Genomic DNA, 23,312 nt, shown 5'->3' with positions numbered 1-23,312 from the left:
GTGTATTTAATTGTGCTCCAACCATTATAGTGCGCAGTGATTATACGCAATGAAGCTTAAAATTTATTCGCATAAAGGCAGACTTGATGAATCGCGTAGAATTCCGGAGGCTTCTGGTTTAATTGTGCAGCATGTGCAGGCACGGTGACCCTGTTGCTTTTCTCTTCAAGCCTTTCATTAAGTGAAGTGGTCAACTTTGATATTTTCTAACTGTTGCTACAAACGCACAATGCATGCTCCAAAGTGCGCTCATTTACCGACGCGAAGAGCATGTGTGGGTGTCATTACACATCATTACACGATGAGGATGATGTTGCTGTAAAGCTTTCAATTAAATATTCCAGCGATGGTTCACAAATTTCTTTTTTCCGTGAGCCATAGGGCAAGCAGGCTGGAGAGGAGTTCCCTCTGCAGCCAGGGAGCCAATGGAGTGTCTTGCATGCGCTCACATGAGTTTCTCCGGACAGTTTTTAATGACTGATATTGATGTATGGTAATTTCTTAGCTGGATCACATGACACAATTACCTCAAGAATCGATCAAGATGTATTGCAGGTCTGCCTACGTTTCCGATTTTTTCTCCCTGGCGGGGTCTTTCCACACGCCTGTGGTGCTATAGATGGACAAAGTTTAACACAGTCAAGCTGCCAATTCCTTTCCTCTGTGGCAAAGAGGAAAGGGGAAGAAGAGATATGACGGAATACGATGATCGCGGCTGTGCGTCAAATATGTTTTTACCGAGCTGTACTTATTACGTTTCGACGCCCGATTTTACATCAGTCTCCTCCTTTTTACCGCAGACTACTTCGTGTCAGGTTAATTTTCCATATTCTCCAAACATAACCCAAGTCCAACCTGTTCGAGAAGTCGCTTTCAGGGATTATGGACTGGACCATCCCAAATGGCACTACAGGGGCAATTACGCGTCTTACTACTCAACGGACGAAATAATGCACCGGGACTTGATCCAGTCCTCGGGCAGCAGGGCGGATGTGATATTCAAAAATGAGTCCTTGTACGGCCACCACGGGGGGACGAGCTCGCCGTGCAATTTCTTTGCCGGTGTCGGCCGGAATGGGGTTCTTCCCCAGGGCTTCGACCAATTTTTTGACACTCCCAACTCGGACAAGCCCAACGCGGAGCCCCCAAAACAAAAGACAGACTCTGCCGTTCCTGGTGATGCCGCCAATAACGACCAGGCTTTAACCAAACTGGAGCAGCACAACGCTGACCCGACCGGGAGCGTCGACGAGGACTCGTCCTCCAACTGCGGCGACAAGATCAACCAACAAAGTAAGACACTTTTCTCCGTTTGTATTGGATCAAAGGTGTGCAGCTCAGACATCAGGGTGTCAGGACAGCACAGTGTCCGCCGCCACCACCGTCCAGGGTTATGTGCCTCTTTATAAGCATGCAAAAGCTTTTATATCCCAATAAGATCTACTTTACGGTTGTAAAGGTATTTACAATGGGAAACAGTTAAGTAACCATAGTTAAAGCTTTCCCTGAGCCCACTGAAACTGAGCTGCTGAATTTGTTTCGTACAGATATGAGATTAAATAAAATTAGAAATCGTTTGTCAGTCCTTCTTTTGTGAGCTATAACTCTGTGCAGATGTAATGATACTTTGAGGAAATACAGACCTTTATTACAACAGACTCCATGGGGCAACATTTACATAGAAATCAGTGCAATGTGATGTTTTTTTTTTCTTCAATAAAAATGTATCGGTGCTGTTTCTCTTTACGTGTGTGTGTGTGTGTGTGTGTGTGTGTGTGTGTGTGTGTGTGTGTGTGTGTGTGTGTGTGTGTGTGTGCACGCGCGCGCGTGCTTGCGTGCGTGCGTGTGTGTGTGTGTCACAGAGTGGGGCCTTAACGCACCAACAAACAAATAAACAAACAATCAAGTAGACATGCAGCCCCTGCTAACGACACCTCAAGTTTTAATTTTGTGATTTGGTGCTCCACTTCCAAAACTGTGTCTGACGTTTTCCTCCACACACAGGTTCATCCACCAAGTCCAGGAAGAAGAGGTGTCCCTACTCCAAATACCAAATCCGAGAACTTGAACGAGAGTTTTTCTTCAACGTGTACATTAACAAAGAGAAGCGACTTCAGCTGTCCAGGATGTTAAACCTGACTGATCGGCAGGTGAAGATTTGGTTTCAGAATAGAAGAATGAAGGAGAAAAAGCTGAATCGTGATCGCCTTCAGTATTTCACTGGAAATCCTTTATTCTGATGCCTCACATCCACACATTCACACACACGCATAGACACACACTCTTCCACAGACACGCACGGGGTAAATAGCAGCTACAAATGTAAGACTGGTCTCACGTTTGATTTTTGATTTATCTTTTTAAAACATTAATTTGACAAAAAAATCATGGTATTCAAGGTGCCATATTTTTTTATTTTTTGGGGGCAATAATTCCTCCAACTATTTATTTGTATTCTCTTATTATCCCGTTATTGGCAGTAGATAATTCCGCAAACTGCGACCTGTGCTTTGAAAATGTTAAATAGAATATGTGTAGGATTCTGCCATGTGTATGTACATTTGTAAGACGCATGACTTTTACGTCGTGATGCGAAATAAGATAAACAAAGACAAATGCACCACAGTCCCTCAAACGATCACATGGACGCAATCAAATATACCATAAGACGTAAGGGGATTTTTTTATTTTTTATTTTTTTTATTTTTTGAAGATTCGTCAATGGAGAGATTTGGCGCTTGTAGGCTTGTATGGTCCCGTTATTTCCTTTGCTTTGAAACGCTGGATTGTTTACTAAACCTTGAACCGTCTAGACAGCATAATAAAAGTAGCTGTAAATGTCTAAATAGGGGGCTATTGGACTTTGGTGTCCCAACCCCCAGACCACATGAGGACCGATTCTCCTTCCTGTCCTAAAGTACTTTAACTCCAGGCTAGAAAAGCATAGCGATCTCCACAGATTTCATCCCATCCATATTTAGCTCACTTTAGCATCACGGGGCTCTTGTGTTGTCAGTATTTACTGGATAACAGTGGAATATATTCTAACGAGGACCGCCACATGGAGGATGGGTACGTTTCAAGTTTATCTTATTTAGTAGTGCAAAAAACGAGTGTTTTATGTCCTTGAGCGCATCCAGGTCTGCTGTATGGAGGAGTATTGACTGAATGCCTTTTCGTCTTTAATGCAGCTGATGTGCAGCTTGGCTGGCTTTGCGATAATTGAAATCATCTGAATGGCACACTGCACTGTTTTAGTTCATTCTGTTGTTTTTCGTACCAGGAAGGGGAGAGGATAACTAAATACATTTCCCCACAAACAGTCACTTTTATTGATAATTCATATGATGCAGCAGTGTTTTTTTATTTTTTTCCAGTTCAAGTCTGTGCAGCTAAAATTAAATTTCTTGTTTCGGCGTCCCATGTTAGGAAAAAAAAAGAACTTTAGAGACGGCTTCATGCTGATTTCATTTGTGATGGATCACACATGCATTTATTTCCCAAAAAGGCTATTATAAAAGTGAGGTTTCATTAAGCGTTCAGCTGGGCTGTCATCTTGTCCTGCAGTGAAATTGCATTACCAACTGTGTGGGGTATTTCACTTTGATTCTCGCTGTATCCACATGAGGGCAGACTTTCAGTTTGGGTCGCCTGTGGAAATGCAGAGTTCAGCCAATTTAACATCTACCCTGCATGAAAATGAGTCAGCCTGGAAGAATAATAATCCCTTCAGCAGGCATGTTTATATTCTATTGTAATTATTACTTGTCACGCTCCATCGAACTGAGATGTGTTTTCAACTAAATGTAATTTCTGTTTTCATGATGAAAATCCCCCCAAAATGCCTCTACATATATCACCAGATTTAACACAAGCCTGCCACTAGCAGTTTCAGAACCATGAGACCACAGCTAATCTTAATAGACATCATTCTTTAGTTGGTTCTGTATTGATGTGACTCTTATTCAAGTTACACAGTTTTATGTCCAGTTTATTCCTGTTTAGAGTGACACGGACACCAACAGTATGATTTTGCTCTTTGTCTTTGTCCTGTTAAATTTGAGAAAATAATATTCTCAGACTGTATAAACCCATGATCAGTGATACTTGTCTGCAGGCTAAAATCAATTATGCGTTGTTAAAAATAACATGAATATGCTTTCTGTTTGCTTTCGTTTCAATTAGCAGCAATGTAAGTACTTTAATACAGTCCTCGACCTAAGAATGAGTGATTTGTAAAGAATAAATCCAGCTATGCATGGTTTTGCTTGAAATTCTATTATTTGCATTGTATGTACAATCCTGTTTAAAATACCAGCTAGTTCCTTTATTATTATTATTATTATTATTATTATTATTATTATTATTATTATTATTATTATTATTATTATTATTATTATTATTATTATTATTATTATTGTTATTATTATTAACAATAAATGTTTTCGTGGACCATTAGCTATACATAAACATATATTTTTTTAAATCCTTGTTGACATCATTCACCACAACGTTGTGTGTATATTTTGTATGTATGTATGTATGTATGTATGTATGTATTAATTGTTGATTTTACCTCAATAATATAACCCCACGGTAAATGGTTTGTTTTCACAGTATATTGAAATATCCCGATGTTAAATTCATGCACGTGTCATTATTAAACACATGACCATTAAAACAAAAGAGGGAAAAAAGTAAATCCATAGTGTCTCATGTCTGATTTGAATATTTTTAAATAACACACCCGCGTTCATGGACGTGACTGTATATTTTTGGATGTATTGATGGTGCGATGATTTGCATATCACATGTTTACAACCAACTATAAATATCGGAGAGCCTTTAAATAACCTATCTGAGTATCCACACATGTCAGACAAACATACCTGTTTCATTTTTTTTTAAATGAGCTTAGATGATTTACAAATATGTATTTTTTCCAGTTACTATTTGTGTATTTTGTATTTTTTTAAAGGCCCGTTTTTGTCATTATTTCAGTCTAACTTGCTATTTCTTTCCCTTCATCGTGGATCTTTTCAGGGGCTGTATGTCTGCTTCTACTTACTCTCTTTGTCTTGTAGACATTTGCCTTCCTTGCACACTAAAACAATGAGGCACTTAACAAATTATCCCGCAGACTCCGCACATCGCCACCTTCGACAGGACCATTTCAAAGCTCGATTTCAAAATACGCAAAACAAGAAAAGCCATGTTTTATGATCTTAAAAAGCAATAAATGATTGTTTTGGTATAAATAAGGTGAACATATTTTAGCAACCGTGTATCTTTTTAAATAGTAATGTTGACCTTCGTGCGTGTGTTTAGCTCCAAATTCCAAATTCTATCCACTGTTTTGTGTTTAATATATTAAAATCTAGGGTTTGCGTGTAATCTATGCGGTGCTGAAGATATCAAAAGTTTTAGAGCTGATTTAGTTAAACAACAAACACGTAAGAAAATAGCGTAAATGTGCAAAAAACATTACCCAGACTTGAAACCAAATCTTCTTTTTAATAAAGAGAGTTAACTACATTTATGGTTGCATACTTTTATGGATCCCTCATGTTTTTTTATTTTGAAGGAAATATGTATTTGAAGCGGTGTGTGCAGACACAGTGACAGTGGGCTCCGTCGTTGGTGGGCTCGGAGCCTTGATGAGGGTCAATGTGAATAAAAATAACACCGTATGCTGCTTACATCTTCGAAAACAGTCTGCAGTTGTCGCCTGTGCTGCTTGTAGGCTGCGTTTCATGTTCTGACACACACACACACACACACACACACACACACACACACACACACACACACACACACACACACACACACACACACACACACACACACACACACACACACACACACATACACACACACACACACACACACACACACACTTGTACATACTATCTGTTTCAGCCTGACGCAAAAAAAAAACAAAAAACATTTACATTCTTGAGGATTTTACTCATATTAAACATTTAACAGGGACCCGGTGGTCAAATATGTGTGACCCAGATGAAGGTAAAACGTTTGTGGTGCGATCCAAAGAGTCTTTAAATGTAATCGTCTCACTTTTATTGATCATGATTTTTTTTTTTTTAAGTCCCGCGATGCTCCTCGCTGCCTGCGCGACTCTGCAAAACCAATTTCAAGTCCGTGTTGTAGGTGTCGCTGTTGACCACGTCTGCATCCGCAGTGCTGCCGCGTGCAGGGAAGAGGAGGCTGCGTCTCAAGGCCATTTTCAAATCTCATTGGTGGGTTTGTCATGTGGTCCGGAGGCATCCTGACTTACAGATTGTTTTTCCTAGATATGTCAGCTTACAAAGGACATCTCTCTCCTCTAAAGAACTTAAGCCCCAAAAAATGTCCTTTCCAAGTAGCTCTCCTGCGGCCAGCACGTTTCTAGTGGACTCTTTAATTGGCGCGTGCAGGACGGACAGCTTTTACTCCAGCAGCAACATGTACATGCCGTCCGGCTCAGAAATGGGAACTTACGGAATGCAAACCTGTGGACTCCTGCCGTCTTTTGGCAAAAGAGGGGAGGTCAACCACCAAAATATGGGCATGAACGTCCACTCGTACATACCTCAGATAGATAACTGGACTGATCCGAGCAGACCCTGCAGGATTGAGGCGCCCAGTCAGATGTCAAACTGCACATTTTCACAGAGCATAAAGGAAGAGAGTAACTGCTGCATGTACTCCGATAAGAGAGTGCAGAAAGTCAGCTCGCCAGAGGTCCCCGCATATTCTAACGTCATCCCCGACTCGTGTCCGGTGGACGGTCCCGAGATCCCGGTGCCGGGCTACTTCAGACTGAGCCAAACTTATGCCAACGGGAAGCACCAGGAGACCTACTGCCATGAGCTGCCGCCGAGTCCGAACCCGACCCTGATGCAACTGAGCCGGGTCACCCCCAAACCGCAGTCCTCCACGGTGTCCTCTAATTTTGTAGAGGTGGAAAAGAAAATCGAGGACGTCCCGCAAAACCCCGAGAGCACGAGGACACCGGTCCCCGCAGAGAGCCCCGAACCCAAGTCCAGCTCGGAGGAAAAAATCTGTTCCCTGGAAGCCCCAGTGTCCAGTCCCGAGCTGCTCCAGAAGGAAGGGAAAGGTGGGTTGGCTACAAAGGAAAGCTTTTATCTTGTGGCGCTGTGCTGAGAAAGCTCCAGCATCATAAAACCAAGTATAAAACACAAACAACCCTAAAGTCGTAATGTTTAATGAGAGTCTTTCTCAGGTTGCAGTAATAGGCAATAGAGAATGGTTTTACCATGCAGCATGCACCCTGCATCTCCATTCGCTTATAAGTATTTACATTTAAAGTTGGCAAACAATTTTTTTTTTTACAGTCTGTTTCTTCATTTGGCTTTGAACTGTTTTCAGAAGTTGACATGAACTGCACTAATAATCCTACCATCTGTGCTATGTGAAAGTGGTAAGTTTATTAATTAAAACTCCCATGCACCACATTAGTGCGTAATGTTCATTGCGGTGAAAATTGCAGAGAAATTGTATTTGAAATCGATTTTAATGATGATTTTGAAAATTTAAATAACATTTGCATGTTGATTGATTTTAAGTTGCCATAAAAATAACAAATTTGGGGTTAGTCTTTTTTTTTAAGATGTGTTCCTGTTGTGCGTCTTGATCAGTTGGGGTTTGATTTAATCTTTGTCTTTATTAGTAGTGGCATGTACGTGACTAATAACATCCCCTGCATTTTAGTCATTCAGGGAAAGGGTTTAGATTGTGTGTTATTTCCCTGAGGTGAAATCCAAAAGTAGCAGATGAGGTGTGTTTTTTTCTCTTCTTCTTCTTACAAGCTTGATTTCGTCGCTCACATGTTTGTGTTTCTGATCTGAATCTCCACAGACTGCAAGAGTGACACGTTAACAACCAACTGGTTAACAGCAAAAAGTGGCAGAAAGAAACGGTGCCCCTACACAAAGCACCAGACCTTGGAGTTGGAGAAGGAGTTTCTGTTCAATATGTACCTGACCCGAGAGCGCCGCCTAGAGATCAGCAGGAGCGTCAACCTGACCGACAGGCAGGTCAAAATCTGGTTTCAAAACCGCAGGATGAAACTGAAGAAAATGAACAGGGAAAACCGCATCCGTGAACTGACCTCAAACCTCACCTTTTCGTGAGCTTTGCATGCGCCAGAGCTTCAGCTGTCCTCAACTTTTTTCTCTCGCGTTTAGTTTGATGCCTTAGTGGCATTGGACTTTTTGATCTGAAATTTCAACGAAACTGTGACTGTATATGCTGATCTTAGTATAAGTAGTGTGGCGTCGTGTATTTGTTTGTTCTTCTTTTTGATTGTTTGTTTCATCACAGGGTAACACTTTTTTGGTCTTAAATTATTGGAGAGGAGCCCCTTCGCCTCCTCTCTGCCAAAAAGACATGGATGAGTTACTCTAGATTTCAGTCATGAAAGCACATTCATTGTCGTATATATCGTGCAACATTTGTTTTGCAGTAAGTGCAAGCCATTTGCTCAATGGCGAGATGTTTCTATGGGCTTTAAAGTGGTGGAAAAAAGTGATGTTAATCTGTGAATCTATTGCATGTTTGTGGCATGTATCTTGCAATAAATATATTGTGAAAGAATCGTGTTTTATGTCCTGAAACGTCTGTGGTAGAGTATTCTGAATTATTACCTTTTTTTTGTATGTTTTAGTGAAATCCGCAGTGTTATTACGTTTCGACGCCAAAAATATTATTTAAGATGGTAACGGCGTGGGAAAAATAAGAAAAGCTAAATGTTTAGTTATTGCATTCTAGTATTAAGAAAATCGTTCTGACTTGTGTTTGAAATGAAGCTGTAAATACATTTCTCAATGCGCCTCTGAGATTAAACTTGAAAATAATCAGTATTCTGTTTACAGTTTTAAATCAGCATTTTTTTATTTTTTTATTTCCTAGAATCTCTTTTCAACTATTGCACAGCCCCGTAAGACAAAAGCGACGTGATTTGTAAAATTGACTGAGAAGAATTTGGAGAAAATAACCTCAAAACTACACAAATGCAATCTCTCTCTGTCGTCGCCTTCAATCCTCTAATTTACAGGAAAAATGCAACAGACTAGTGCAAATACACGGAGGATGTTTGCTCTCGTCGTGAGGCCTGTTTGTAAACCCTCATGGTCCAAAATACGTCTGGGACGAGTATGCAGAAGGTTTAAGCGACTACTTGTAGTTAACACAGATAATGTTGAGAATTTGCCCCAGATTTAATCTTCAGAGTTGTGATAGACAAACAAACCGCTGATCTGACTTTTCGATCAACAATCCACTTCATAACGTGTAAAAATGTAAACCCTGTAACGCCGAAAAAGGAACATATAGAAGATATTACTTTTAAATTACGCCTCTCAGATAGCAATACACAGATGGACTTCACCAAGTCTTTTTATTTTATTGACGCCATGTATAATCACACGCACCCCATAAAACATTTATTGATACATTATTACTCCCCTTTGAATGAATACAATAATTTCACAACTGCGGTTTCCGGATCAACTTAAAAAATTAAACCAAGCTAGAAAATACGTTTCCTGGCCAAATATTAACAATGGATACTGCGCAATGTGAACGGAAATGGCGTCTGTTATTTTACAACATGTTATTACATCTATTTTACGAGGACTCTGTAAGTCTATAAACCATTTTACAAGCATTGTGGGTATCAAGACGATATTATAAGAGTTTTCTCGAGCATTAAAATACACTGAATCTGTGTTGGTAGACTGAGTGGGGGGTATAGTGTTTTATTCCTCTTTTTTTGAGCTGCATGTATTGTTGCAACGTCCTGCAACCACAAAAAAAGAAAAAAAAAAAAAAGAAGGGGGGAAATGCGTTTTATTCGAGCGATCGTTTTCTCCCTCCAGTCACATCAGATGGGGCTTTTTATTATTTGTGAAATGAAAAGCGAAATTAAACCTGAGGAAAAAAGAGGAGAAGCACGGGCAGGATTGATTTACTCGCTGTATTGGTAAATATGACCACGTGATCCATGTAACCAATCCCTGTAGATGCAGGCCAGCAAAAATACTATGATTGTTCATGGAGGGACGCTTCCCGTAACAGTGCAAGGCTTATTATATGACTAGGAAGAGATCAAAAATGTCTTCCAGTGGCACTCTCAGCAACTGCTATGTGGACGCTATCATGGGGCAGGAGCCGGAGGATGTGTACGGGGCTCGTTTTATTCAGGCTCCACACTCGATGACCCCGAGGCCGTCAGGTGCTGGGGACAACGCAGACTTTTCCTCGTGTAATTTTGCGCCAAAGTCCGCGGTTTTCTCCTCGTCCTGGTCCTCGGTTCACCCTCAGGGGATCTACCATCCGTACGTCCACCACCACCACCACCACCAGTCGCATCTGCCCGCCTCGGACGGCAGATATGTCGGCGTCCGGTCCTGGATGGAGCCGATCTCCAACCACATTTCGTTCCCCGGATTCCACTCCACCAGCAGCCGGTCGTACGGGACTAAGCCGGAGGTGGTGGCGCACAAAGCGGCGGAGAGCGACGCGCTGGACGCGGAGCCGCGGCCGCTCGTCGCCGAGTTCCCGTGTGGAGAATCCGAGAGTCTGGAGAAGACGAGCAAGGAGCTCAGTGGAAGTGAGCTTTCAAACCACAGTGAGTCCAAAGACGAGAAACAACAACAACTTGACCCAAGTAAGTAAACGAAATAGCCGCTGCTGATTTACAACCCCGAGAACTGTACGAGCTGGGTGCGTAAAACTGGAGGTTTTACTAACCTATAAAAGTGTCTCGTACTATACCGTGCCTCAGAAAAGGAAAGGAAAAAAAAGGAAAAAAGAAAACCGTCCTGGAAGGGTTATTGCAAGAATCCAACTGTTTATGCCACGAGACACCCAAAATAGATATTGCAGTTTTCGATAAGATTGTACTGAAGAGACTTTATGATTTATTTTCTCTCAACACACAAACCTGCAATAGAATCAGTCTCCTTTGTCTGTCAAATTAAACATCTCTAATGTAGTCTTTGAATCCCTGATCTTTATATTGCAACCTTTGGTTATATCACAGATGTTTGCAGTAATTTTAGTTCTAAAGGTCTAATCCATATCTCCTGTGCTTTTCAGGCAACCCTGCAGCCAACTGGATCCACGCACGCTCAACAAGAAAGAAGCGATGCCCCTACACAAAATATCAGACTTTAGAGCTGGAGAAGGAGTTTCTCTACAACATGTATCTGACCAGAGACCGACGGTATGAAGTCGCCCGCATTCTCAGTTTAACGGAGAGACAAGTGAAGATCTGGTTCCAGAACAGGAGGATGAAAATGAAGAAGATGAACCGGGAGAGGAGCACCAAGGACCTGCTATAAAATCACAGCTTTTTCTTAAGGAGAAGAAAAAAAAAATCAAAGAAGCCATCTGAACAATTTCATTTTGGTATAGCGTCAGCATAGCCATTTGATTTTTTTTTTTTTTTTTTTTTTTTTTTTTTTGTAGAATCTTCTTTGCGTATCAGTGTCGTAACATATTGGCTATATGTGTATACAGGAATTTCTCTGGTTGAGACAAATACGGGATCCGTCGAATAATGTTCTCAGTCGTCTTAATATTGTTTTTATTTTTTACACGAACTGTTCATACAGCAGGAAACGTGCCTATATGTAGTGCTTTTATAGCTATTAAAACTTGGAGTTGTTTATAAATCATTTTTAACATGTAATTAATCCAAATTCTGGTTGTGTCAGTCCCCTTTTGTCCAAATCATGTTACGACAAAAAGCAAAATGTCCTCTTCAGTTCAAACTATAATAAATACACGTTTTCTTTATTTAACGCATTGCACAACTGGTATCTTTTACACGTATTTGGCGCAGAGCTACGCATTTTAAAAAATCCAGCACATCTCTTTAACTTTAATCCGACTAGTCAACGTCTAAGAAATGGATTTTAGGAAATTGTCTTTCAATTTAGATGGATAGATTCAGCTTTTTTAAACCCGACGAGCTCACTAGACCAATGTTAAATTCAGTTCTTTTCAGCGTAGAATTACAAGTAATAAAGTGTTTACGATTGGGAGAGGTGTTGCGGCGGATTTCCAATTTATTGTCCAACTTGTACGAACAATTACTTTAGAGCAGGAAGAAACGCGGCCCAATAAAGCTATAGAAATGGCTAGACGTCTGGCCTAAATTAGTTTATGGGACTGGCCAGTAATTACTCTCTCCTTTGAAAAAGCTCCTTTTCTTGGGCGTTTGCGTCTGTTGCTGACAAACAGAACGTAGACACTTTTCCACAGGGTGTCTGGTCGATGAATTGTTTCAGAGGAAATCACCCCCCACCTTAATGGTCACGTTTATTCATCAACTGCATTCCCACCGATGGGAAAAAAACTTAACTTTGACTGGTGTGCGGTGGAGTCTATTATTTGGATTGAAATGTTAAAAGTCATCGTGTTGCAATCTTTACCCTGCAGGCAGGCGGTGAGAATGTCAGGGTGAAATGCTTTGAGATTTTATTTTATTATATTGCTCTGAAACTTGATTATCTTTTTAAATTGTAATGGTCTATTAAAACGGAGAGAAAACCCCTGGAAGACACAGTTCTGAAGATAGTTTATCCTTCAATGAAGCTTTTCCAGATATAAGTGGAAGCACTAGAGGGCGACGTTGTTCTTTGAGTTCCTTTTGGAGCAGCGTGTAGTCAACTTGTGTTTACACTATTAATCATATATTCCTGATTAACAAGATAAACATCGGTCTTGATAAACATTTTTTAAAGCAGCATGACCACTTCAACCTAAGTTGTATAGACGTATATAACGTCTATTTTGAAAAACCTGTTGCAATTTCAAAATCTACCACTTCAGGCTCCCACGTATCTGTGTTTGCTACCACGTTTCCCCAACTTTAGTATGGATAAATGCCTGCAGAGGGTCACAGCTGGTGAAGCCTGCAAACAACAACAGAAACATTTATGGTTCCAGGGATGGAATTCCCCATATCCTCCTCTGAACTTCATCAAATTGGTTTAGTGACGCATTTAATGCACAAAGTATTCTGCAGCTTGACGCTTCTCCAGCTTCAAAATGTGAAAATAAAATTAAAATAAAATGTTGGCATTAGCTCTAGAATTTAGAATCTAAATTAACCAAACTAAGAATGAGTCACATCCGATTTGTTTTACGATCAAATTTCTAGAACTTATTGTCTTTTCCTTCAATCGCAGACGTGACCTGACAAACATCTATACAATAAACAAAACTGCAGCATAATGTTTTTGAAATATGTAGCAATTACGCACAATAACTACTAAAGGAAAAGTTAAACATGAATCAATTTTAGCAACACAAAACGACCTATTAGTTGTCTTACACGAGGTTTAACCTATAATTGGACATAGTTGGCGAAAGCTCAATAAATCTTGCATTTTCCTCTGGCTGGTGTGGTTTAGTTCCGTCTGCGGAGGGGGTATAACAGGAGAGATAACCGTAAGATGTACCAGTATGTGTTTCTTTCCTGTTGAGATAACATGAACATTACTTTACTCATCACCATTAAAAGTTGCGCTTGTCAGGATCGCTCCCACTTGCTTTAAGTTTCCAGACACTGAGAGCCGCCGGCGGCTGTTCAGAGCTCAGGAAGGATCCAAATATTTGTAATTATTGGAAAATACGGAATGTTTCCGTGCGGGTCTGACATGTCGATGCATCGCGCTGCTTGTTTGATATTGACTAATGCTCAGATAATCGAGCGAGTGAGGATGTCGATATGACATTTACACCTTTTCCTTCAATAATGAGACGTGTATAATCAGATTACATTCATTGTATAGGCCTTTGCGGCCTGTTGTATCCAGTGCTGCAGTCAACGGCAAAGTAGAAATATTTTACTAATATTACATTATAAGGGGGATAATCAGTCTAGAGACGTATGAACCTGAAGTTTGATGAAAACATCTTGAGCTTTCATGTTTCAGTTATAAGGGAAGACTGACTGTACGTTGTTTAAACCGCGACATGACACTGTAAATCTCCATGCAGTCCTTCTCACTGTGCCGCTTCAAAAGGATCATGTGCTCTTGGACCATGAGTGGAAGGTCATCTATTTCAGTCTCGCCATTAGCTGCAGTCATGTTGTCATGTTAGACCCGCGGATGTGCTCTTTCTACATTTCCAAACATTTTTTTCCCCAACTCTGCCCTTTGTCACACCCTTGGTGTGTGTGTGTGTGTGTGTGTGTGTGTGTGTGTGTGTGTGTGTGTGTGTGTGTGTGCGTGTGCGTGTGTGTGTGTGTGTGTGTGCGTGTGCGTGTGTGTGTGTGTGTGTGTGTGTGTGTGTGTGTGTGTGTGTGTGTGCGCGTGTGTGAGTGAGTGACAGTAGTATACACACAGTATGATGACATTATTTTCAATCTGCTACTGTTACTGGTAATAATAAATGCTTTTTGAGAAAAGTTGCTTAATATACCAAGCAACTTTTTTCTAGTGTTTAAAAAAAAAAGATCACAATAACCAGATCACCTTTCTTTTGTCAAATAAACACAGTATTTACACAGGACCAGCATGTGTTGGCTTTTCATTTAGATACATTGGTCCTGTGTCGACAGAAGGGGTTCTGTATTCTTAAATGCGTCGTGACGTGCGGTACCTGAACGCACCACAGTGTGTTTATATGGGAGCAAGAGCCTGCGGAGGGATTCATGGTAACACTGCGGATTTACACATAATGTCGCCTTTTCACCCGTCAGTGACACACTGCGGTGTGTTGACGTGTGTGTTCAGCGTCCACTAACTGGTGAATTGAAAATGTGCAGCTTAAAAAGTCAATACCTCTATTCGATGTGTAGTCATGTACATTTCAATGATGTGTTGTGGATGAAAATCTTTGATCAGAGCTTTTAAAAAACTTTGGCCTCTATCTTAAGCTGCAGTGTTGAATAAAGATTTTCTAATTTAAGGGATTACAAATCAAACCTGAACACATTCACATCACACATATTTTTCACATTAATTATTTGGCTTAATTGTTCATATTATCCATCGAGGATTATTTCTCCTTTTGATTTCAACCTGGTTAAGTTGGACAATCTTTAGACAAACCAAGGAGAAAGAACAGCTGATGAAACAAACGGATACATGGAGACGTACTCCTCTCAGGCCTGCTGCGGTTGTCACTTCTTTATTAGTCTTTTAGGTGTTTAACAACGTTGCAGCTGTGTGTAGCCCATTAGCCTACACCACTGCAATTAAATCTCACCCGTCCACCAAACACACACCCCCGCACTGTGCATGCATGGATTCATCTCAGTAAGGAATTTAGAATATAGAGGGGAAATGTATTTTATTGCGGGAGAGTTTGGGAGCCTATATTAACTGTTTGATTTCTCGCTGTGAAGAAGGTAGTTTCCCCTCACAGTCATGACCACTGGCTGCATAGTATCCCCATAGCTAACCCAAAATAAAGTACAATACCACTATGTGGAGATATATTAGTATAGAAAAGTGTATTAAGTTAACCCACTTGTTCCTCCAACACAGCTCGTCTCAGTTGACCACATCTGACTATTAAATTACAACAAATTGTTAAGTAATATAACCACTCATGACGGTGTGGGCTATCTGTATGTTTCTCGTGTGTACACACACACACACACACACATACTGGGCTATAAGGCAGGAAATCATCTGTAAATCGCAGAGCTCAGACTCAGTTGGGCCACCAGATGAATTGGAAGGAAACAAAAGAAATTCGTTTTCTACGACAAAAATATGATCACATGCACACAACTGTGGTTTCATTATTCAGCCCAGAAATCTTGAGGGTAAATAGCGTGAACATATTTCCCATCGTATTTTTTTTTTTTTTTTTTTTTTTTTTTTTGCATTTTTATTTATGTTTAGCAGCTGGGCTATAGGAGCTATAGGCTACGATGACACAAGAGGAAGAGGCCTATAGAGATTTAAAATGTTTTGGTACAGCATAAAGAAGTCCAGGGCTGGTTGTTGATTATAATACAACCACCTCTTTTTCTTTTTCTTTTTCTTTTTCTTAATAGATTTGGACAGTTATACTTCAGGTTTGTATAGTGGATGCTACTGGACGTCGATTAAAAAAGGGAAATAAAAAGAAGGAAAAAACAACCAATTTCGTTGTCGATTCTTCAGTTATAAATGTTATCAGTACATAAAGATTTTGTTAATGTAGTTTTTTGTTTTTTCGAACTAAATATGATGAATAAATTCGTATTCTAACTGCGCATTGGGCATTTTTATATGTTCACAATACACTCCTGCATTGTTTCTACTTATTTCTTTAACAACGTAGTTTAATCCAATTTGTCTTATCGTGTAGTAAAACATTTTCAGAAGGTCTAACTGGTGTTTTGCAATTTGCAAATATCTCTTGCCGCGGTTGGATGAGGGAAAGAGAAAACAGAAGAAAAGCTCTGTTGTTGTGGGAACATGGAGGGTCTTCTGCTATTATGCGCAAAGATGGGGAGAATTGCTGCAGTCGAAATTCCTTTTTGTGAGAGGACAATTTACAACTTGGTAATAGACCTTTTTATGTGCCTCCATCGCCTGTCATTGGATGCCACTGGTCATGTGTGAGAGGCAAACGTCTTCATGGCCCTTTTCCTGATTTCCCAGGCGATTTTTTTCCCCACTGCATTCTGCGTCTATGGTGTTAAACCGATACTCCACGGTTGGCTTTCCTTAAAAATCACCAGTCATTCGTTTCATAAAGGTCCGATCAGCACATATTTTTCGGCACTGCGCTTTTCACTCCCCTGGATGACAAGAGGAAGGCTGCAACTTTATCCAGATCTGTCTTCTCCACGCTCACAGCAGCCTCGGCTCCACGTAGCTTTTGTATTATTTTATTTTATTTTATTTTTTTCATCAAAGTGCATTGCATAGATAAACCTCAAAGGTTAAACATGGATTACCTGTCGACTTTAGGTAAGATTTCTGCGTGATAATGGTGTTTATCTGCGCTCGTGTGTGTGTGTGCATGTGAAGTCTGACAGCTTCCTGTTTCATTAGTCATGTAAATTAGCAGCAGAGTATAAGGCTCCGGATAATTTGGTGCTTTCACATGTTGAGAGGTTGACTGGAATAAATAGCTGTGGATTTTTCTCTCTCACTCAAATAAGTGTAGTGATGGTGTAAACTATATGAACATGTTTTCAATGTTGTCAAGATTTAATGAGAAATGTTCTCTGAGCTCATCCAAGCTAAAACGAAAATAGTGTGATGATGTTTATTATCGTTAATCTTGCATTTTCAATGTTATTCTGATTGAAATATCTTGTTTGTGAGGTGGCTGATGAGGGTTACTGGGCTGTATTGTTGATGCAGACAACTGGAGCTATTATTTCTCATGCTCTGTTGAGAAGCTTCACATATTTATATATAACCGGTTATATCCAATTTTGTTTTTAATATGAAGCTGCTTTTTTCTTCAGGGTGGGCGTTTTTCCTCCTTAACTTTCAAAAATGTGCTGCAAATTTCCTAGTTTAATCATTGCTGTGTGCTTAAACGTGTTTGAAATGATGCATTGTTCCTGAGAAATCATTTCAAAATCCTCGTATATTTTCCAAGTTCTAATCCTGCAGAATGAAATAGATTTAATAAAGCTGCTTTGCTAAATTCTACACATGCAAAGCCTGATAGAAGAAGTCCAGTTTTCATAGCTGTTTTCAGTTGCTTGGAGATGGGGCCAACTGAACAAAGACAGTATTTCACTGTTGCCTGACAGGCAGCTGCGAAAGTATTTACAGCCTTACTGCAATGCGGCAAAATGGACCCTATAAGACAAGCTGGAGCAGGAGAAAGTTAGACATGGTCACTTCGTGCTCTTCATGTGAATAATGCAGGCATATAACGTGATATTCACATGTTTGTTGTTTGTAATCGTCGTTTGTAGTCGCAGGCCCTATGCACATTTTGACAGAATGGGTGTGAATGAGACTTTTTCACCCTTTCTCAAATCCTGAAAAGTAATCCTCCCACGCATGTAGTCCACCCATTTATCAGCCTGCCCAGCACCAATGTGCGGAAAAAGAGATGTTTCATACTTATTCACATCGTTGCAAAATCTAAAAGATATTGTGGTGTTATTAGGATATGTTTCCCCACCATGTGGTTACACAAAATTATAATTTGGGGAAATGTTCCTATCAGCCTTTATTGATATATGTTCATCATGACTAATAAAATGTAATGATAATAAAATACCTAAATTAGGATATTTACTCCAACATACTACTAATTACAAAAGCTAAAAGGTAAATAAGACTTAATAACATTCGCAGTGCTTTTAATTTGCATTACATTTTAGCTCACCATAGTCTCTGATCATCTCTCATTGGACCATCGGTCACTAAAGTTGATCACACAAACATCGGTATGTGTTTACTCCTCCCTTTCTAACGCACTTGCATCCTGAAAAACATGATCATTTGAAATTATGTTTGGAATGATTGATATTTTTCTACAGTGGAAAAGGAGGGAAACACAAAGCTGCCAGCAGGAGGCGCTGTTGCCCAACAGTCAGCCTCTCTGCTCCGCCTCAGCTCTCCTTCTCCAGCAGCTCCCGGGGCCCAGTGATTGGCTGGGGCGGGCGTCACGTGACCCTGCTCGTTTTTCAAATTGGTTTAAACGGAGAGCAGCGCGTGAGAAATGTCCCCCTCCAGACTGTCAGTGTGTGGGATAAAGCTGGGCCTGTTACCAAACGAGCTATAGGGGTTATCTATCCATTGGTTGCCGTGAGAGACATTTATGTTCTCGAGAGCTCCACAAACCCAGGAACTTGTCATAACGCTCCATCAAACACGCGGGCCCTTGTTGGCCAGTGAGTGTTTTGTTACCACAGATCGCTTTAGCTCAAGTTGTTGAAGAGACCGTGGATTTATTGACACCAGAAACTCAAGCCGCGGTTCTCACACCAGGCTGTGACCACTGCTCCAATAATGAGAGTCACAGAATATGACGTGATACCCATGAAGCTGCAGGTCGACCATCTCAACTCAGAAAACACTTTGACACCTGCAAATTAACATCAGTCACTATATGTGTGCGTGTAAAACATCAGTCATACGCACGCAAATTAGTTAGGAAGGGAGAACCCTTCTGAACTAATTTGCAAGAAAATAACTTTTCATGAGGACATACGTGTATAAAGATGACAAACCTCTGATTTGACACCTTCTCGTCCATCATACCTGCCCCACAGAGGCAAGCCACACACAAACATCAACTGCAGCTTGGTCCGGGGGAGGAGAGGAGGGGCAGGACGACTTGCACTGCACTCTGCTGGGATTGGCCCGGAAGGATGAATGACATCAGTCTTACCGTGGCAGGTTGACTGGGGAGAGAAATGTATGTTCATGATCAGTGTTTTGCGAGCACATTAGAGGTCAGTGCGCTTTTTCAAAGGGTGTCAAATGGAAGAAAAAAAAGGAGTGAAAAGTTTGAACCTAATAGGCCCAACTTTAAAAAGACCATAAGGCCTCAATTAGTCAGGCTTGTTTTTTTTTTTTTCTAACAGATTGTTGCTTGTTTGAAGTCAAACGGATTCCTACAAATTCCCACAAATAACCTGGATGTTTACCTTCAGTCCCAACAAACTTTAGCGCATATTTGCATACCACAACCACTCGGTTTCCTCATACCACTTTTCCTCAGTGCACATCAGTGTAATCTGCATTATTGAGTAAGTGCAACTTTGAGGATTATTTATGAGCCTGCGCGGTGTGGTGAATGGCTGAGAGGAAACACGTGACGCCATTAAAGTTTGTTTTATGGCCTGGGACTTGACAAGCCAAAATATAATTCTCATTGTGTATTAGTAAGACTGTCCAGATGGGGTGGAATGGGGGCTTCATTGGACAGGGAGCTGAACCCGGACTGAGTTTCGTTCGGCTTGGATGTGTTTGTGTTGCGGTGGAGCATGTGTTGCGGTCTCTGCGGTAAGCTGAGTTTTCTCGTTGTACCGGACGCGTGATGTCACATGCGTAATGCTGCGCGCTCAAACTGTGCGCACAAACATTAAGTTTGTGGAGGCTGTGCAGAGAGGAAGTTGTGTGCAGTCGTTTTAACTGAGCTGGATTTTTTTTTTTTCCCCCTCAGCAATGTCGTTCGTATTATTACTTCATCTTTTATTTTCCTGCTTGTTTGGAGGCTTGTAATTCAACCGGAAGTCACCAGACTGGCCTTATAGAGTTTTAGTACCTCGCTATGTGAGAGCTTCATATTTGAATACTCATTTCATTTCAATTTCAAATCTGATGTTTTCTGGTGTTCACAGAAGTTAAATTTTTTTACTGCATCACAAATCATTTCCTGGATGGTTTACTGGCTAAATGAAAATTATTTAAACGGATTTTAGGTCACTGTAAGAAAACCCATTCTTATATATTTTACCCACCACAGGCCTGATGCATTTCACCTGTTGGCTTCTTCATTATTGTAAGAATTGTTTTTAACAATTGCTGCATTGAACGATCTTTAAGACAAAGTTAAAAAGGAGTTTTTTGTTTTTCGTTTCTTCAAATTCAAGAAAAAAAAGATTAAACAGGCCTCCTTTGGGTTTCTCGCCAACACTGAGTATTTTTTATGAAGGAAGAAGCCCGTGAAGGTGTTGGATAAACAGTCCAGCCTGACTAGTTTTCCTTCATTTAATTCAAGCTGCAAGGAAACGCTGACTTTATCATTCTTTTGTTGTGATTCTCGGCTTTGACCCGTCTGAAGGACGAGCTGTGGAAGGTGAATGGCAGGTCAGGCTGTCTAATAAACACTGAAATGTGAAGTGCAAGGACGGTTTTTATTTTAAACATCCCATAATTATTCCTTCATCTGCAGCAGTGACGGATATTTTATGTTTTTGTACAAATTTCAGTCTATATTTTACCGTCCTTGCAATTCGTTAAAAAAGGCTCACCACCAAAGCTTTTTTATTTACATTTTTATATATTTTTTTAAGTGAAAGGATTTTTTTTTAACATTCAACTTTAATTGCAAATCAAAAATTAAATATCATCAGAAATTTGTATCTGTGTAAACAGACCCTTATTAACACGTCACACAGTAAACAAAAGGCCAAACCGTTTTTTAAAGATGTATAATAATTTTGCCAGCTGGAATAATGTAAAACAGTGTTACATTTCAATTAGAAAAACACTAATATCATAACAAGTATGACCTCATTTACCCTATTAGTTAATTTACTTTGCTACAAATGACAGAGAATTAAAAAAATTGCCATTTTTGTCCTAGTGGATAGTTTCATTTGTTTCTTTAGGATTCCCTGAAATAATAGTTTAGTCCTCATGATATTTTATTTCTGAATATCATATGCTTGCTGCATCTTGTATTAAAAAAAACATAATGCAATTGCCATTTTAAATTGATTTACAGAGGGTTTTTTGGGAGGATTTTTCGCAGAGGCCACCATGGTGGTTGGTTAATGGCTGCTAAACTTTTGCACCCTTTGAGCTGTCAGCTGCAACGAAAAATAATTAAACTTTTGGATGAGTTTTGTAAATGATTCAGTTTGACCTCGGTGGCCTTCAGCCTCATTTTCGTGACCAGCGGTGATAATCTGGACTTTAATGGGCAGTGAGTGTCCACCGTTCATCTGCTGATGACTTTATATGCTCCTCTTCCTCCAACTCAGTAAGACATGTGAGCTGACACCTTGAATAAATCACGAGTTTTTGGAAGCTTTTTTTTTTTTTTTTTAAAAACGTGAACTTGGGCTGCAGCGGAGGAAACCTGGAGTGAACTCAGTTACTCACTGGATTATCAGGAAAAAACTTCTTTGACACATATAAACACTGACAAGGTTATCGATAGATAGATAGATAGATAGATAGATAGATAGATAGATAGATAGATAGATAGATAGATAGATAGATAGATAGATAGATAGATAGATCGTTTTGCAAATAGCATCCAGGCAGTGCACAGATACACAAAGTACCATATTTCTATTGTTAGAAACCTCACTTTCATTAAACTCCACTTACTGTACAAAATGAGAAATGACTGGAAATGACTGTGATTATTGTGTATTGAAATAAATACAGCTCCATTTGAAACCGCTTGCAGTTGAAAGAAAATTACAACAATCACACATTGCTCTAATCTCTAATCCAAGTGCTTTATTGTGTGTTAAACCACACTGGTGTTTGATGCATGCCTCCTGTTTTCTCATGCAGCCCACTCTCTGTCATGTTTCTGTTTATCCTGATTTTGAGCCCCTTTGATAATCAAGCCTTGGCTCAGTGCTGCACACAGAACTTGATGTGGTCACGGGGGGTAAAAGTGGGCACTGTCGCTTCCCGTCGTCTATATATACCCTGTAGAACCGAATTTGTGTGATCAAATCACAGTCACAGATTCGATTCTAGGGGAGTATATGGTCGATGAAAAAACTTCGATTCATTGACTTATTGCCACTTTTACCAGGGTTTTGGATCGCTAATGTGCTGCCACTCGTGACAGTTGCCGGTGCCTTAATGAGAGTAAATCTGACAACTCCACGTTCCTCGTGGGACTGACTTTCAAACTCTTCTGCTGCTGACTTAAAGAAACCTAATGCTAAATGTGTCCCGAGAAATACAAGCAGGGGGATGCTTGTGTTACAGTTTGGTTCCACGTGTAGGAATCAAACACCAAATGGATTGACCAAAAAGACACTCCAGCTGTAGCTGTCCTCTCCTCCTGTGGGTCGTTTCTGTCTCTGCATTATTGATTCCCAGAGGCTGCTGCTGCTGGCCAATAGGCTCCTTCTTTCAAAGGGATGGGAGCAGATGAAGTGATGAGATTCGTGTAACTTTTGGATGACCCCCTCCTTGACAAAGACAGTCTCCATCAATTGTCCCCAGTCATTATTCGCAGCCTTTATGCCAAGGGGCTTTTTGTATCTTTTGTTGGTATCTCTGTTCAACACCGTGCCTTCAAGTTACAAGACACAAACTGAAATATTTGTGATCATCTTAGACTAAACATCTGCCCCTTTCCTTCGGAAACTCTTAAATTTTTAAAAAATAATCTTTATAATGATTACATGTTGGATTTAAGAAATATGGAACTTTCCTGGGTTTTTACAGAATCGCCTTTTTATTTCCTACCCTGCATGAACTTTTTATTTGATTTTTCCCAGCAAGGTTTAATTTTAGGCAGCCTGGGGTGAGTAAAAAAATGCATTTAGTTGTATGTTTACCCGTGTTTGGACCAGCATCACCTCGATTGGCCGATCTGGTCACATGGTTCGCTAACTTTATTCAGTTGACACCAAGTAGGAGGGCTTTATG

At 40.2% G+C, this 23,312-nt stretch overlaps 3 protein-coding genes across 3 annotated transcripts; all 3 read left to right on the top strand.

Annotated features, from left to right (window-relative positions):
• The first annotated feature begins 607 nt into the window (after window positions 1–607).
• hoxd11a (homeobox D11a) lies at window positions 608–3,429 on the top strand. The gene is made up of 2 exons (XM_080477786.1): window positions 608–1,293; window positions 2,005–3,429. Exons 1-2 carry the CDS (start codon window positions 693–695, stop codon window positions 2,238–2,240), a joined length of 837 nt encoding a protein of 278 aa, XP_080333912.1. The 5' UTR covers window positions 608–692; the 3' UTR covers window positions 2,241–3,429.
• A 2,865-nt stretch (window positions 3,430–6,294) lies between these two features.
• On the top strand, window positions 6,295–8,610 carry hoxd10a (homeobox D10a). Its single transcript, XM_080477987.1, has 2 exons — window positions 6,295–7,117; window positions 7,879–8,610. Exons 1-2 carry the CDS (start codon window positions 6,367–6,369, stop codon window positions 8,151–8,153), a joined length of 1,026 nt encoding a protein of 341 aa, XP_080334113.1. The 5' UTR covers window positions 6,295–6,366; the 3' UTR covers window positions 8,154–8,610.
• Window positions 8,611–10,043: 1,433 nt separating this feature from the next.
• Window positions 10,044–11,366, top strand: hoxd9a (homeobox D9a; the record flags this gene model as incomplete). The annotated part of the gene is given in 3 exon segments (XM_080477988.1): window positions 10,044–10,118; window positions 10,120–10,690; window positions 11,122–11,366. Coding segments are annotated over 3 exon segments (891 nt in total).
• Window positions 11,367–23,312: the final 11,946 nt, after the last annotated feature.

The sequence above is a fragment of the Lipophrys pholis genome (assembly GCF_963383615.2).
Source record: "Lipophrys pholis genome assembly, chromosome: 13".
Taxonomy (NCBI): Eukaryota; Metazoa; Chordata; class Actinopteri; order Blenniiformes; family Blenniidae; genus Lipophrys; species Lipophrys pholis.
This window is presented reverse-complemented; position numbering and strand designations above follow the sequence as displayed.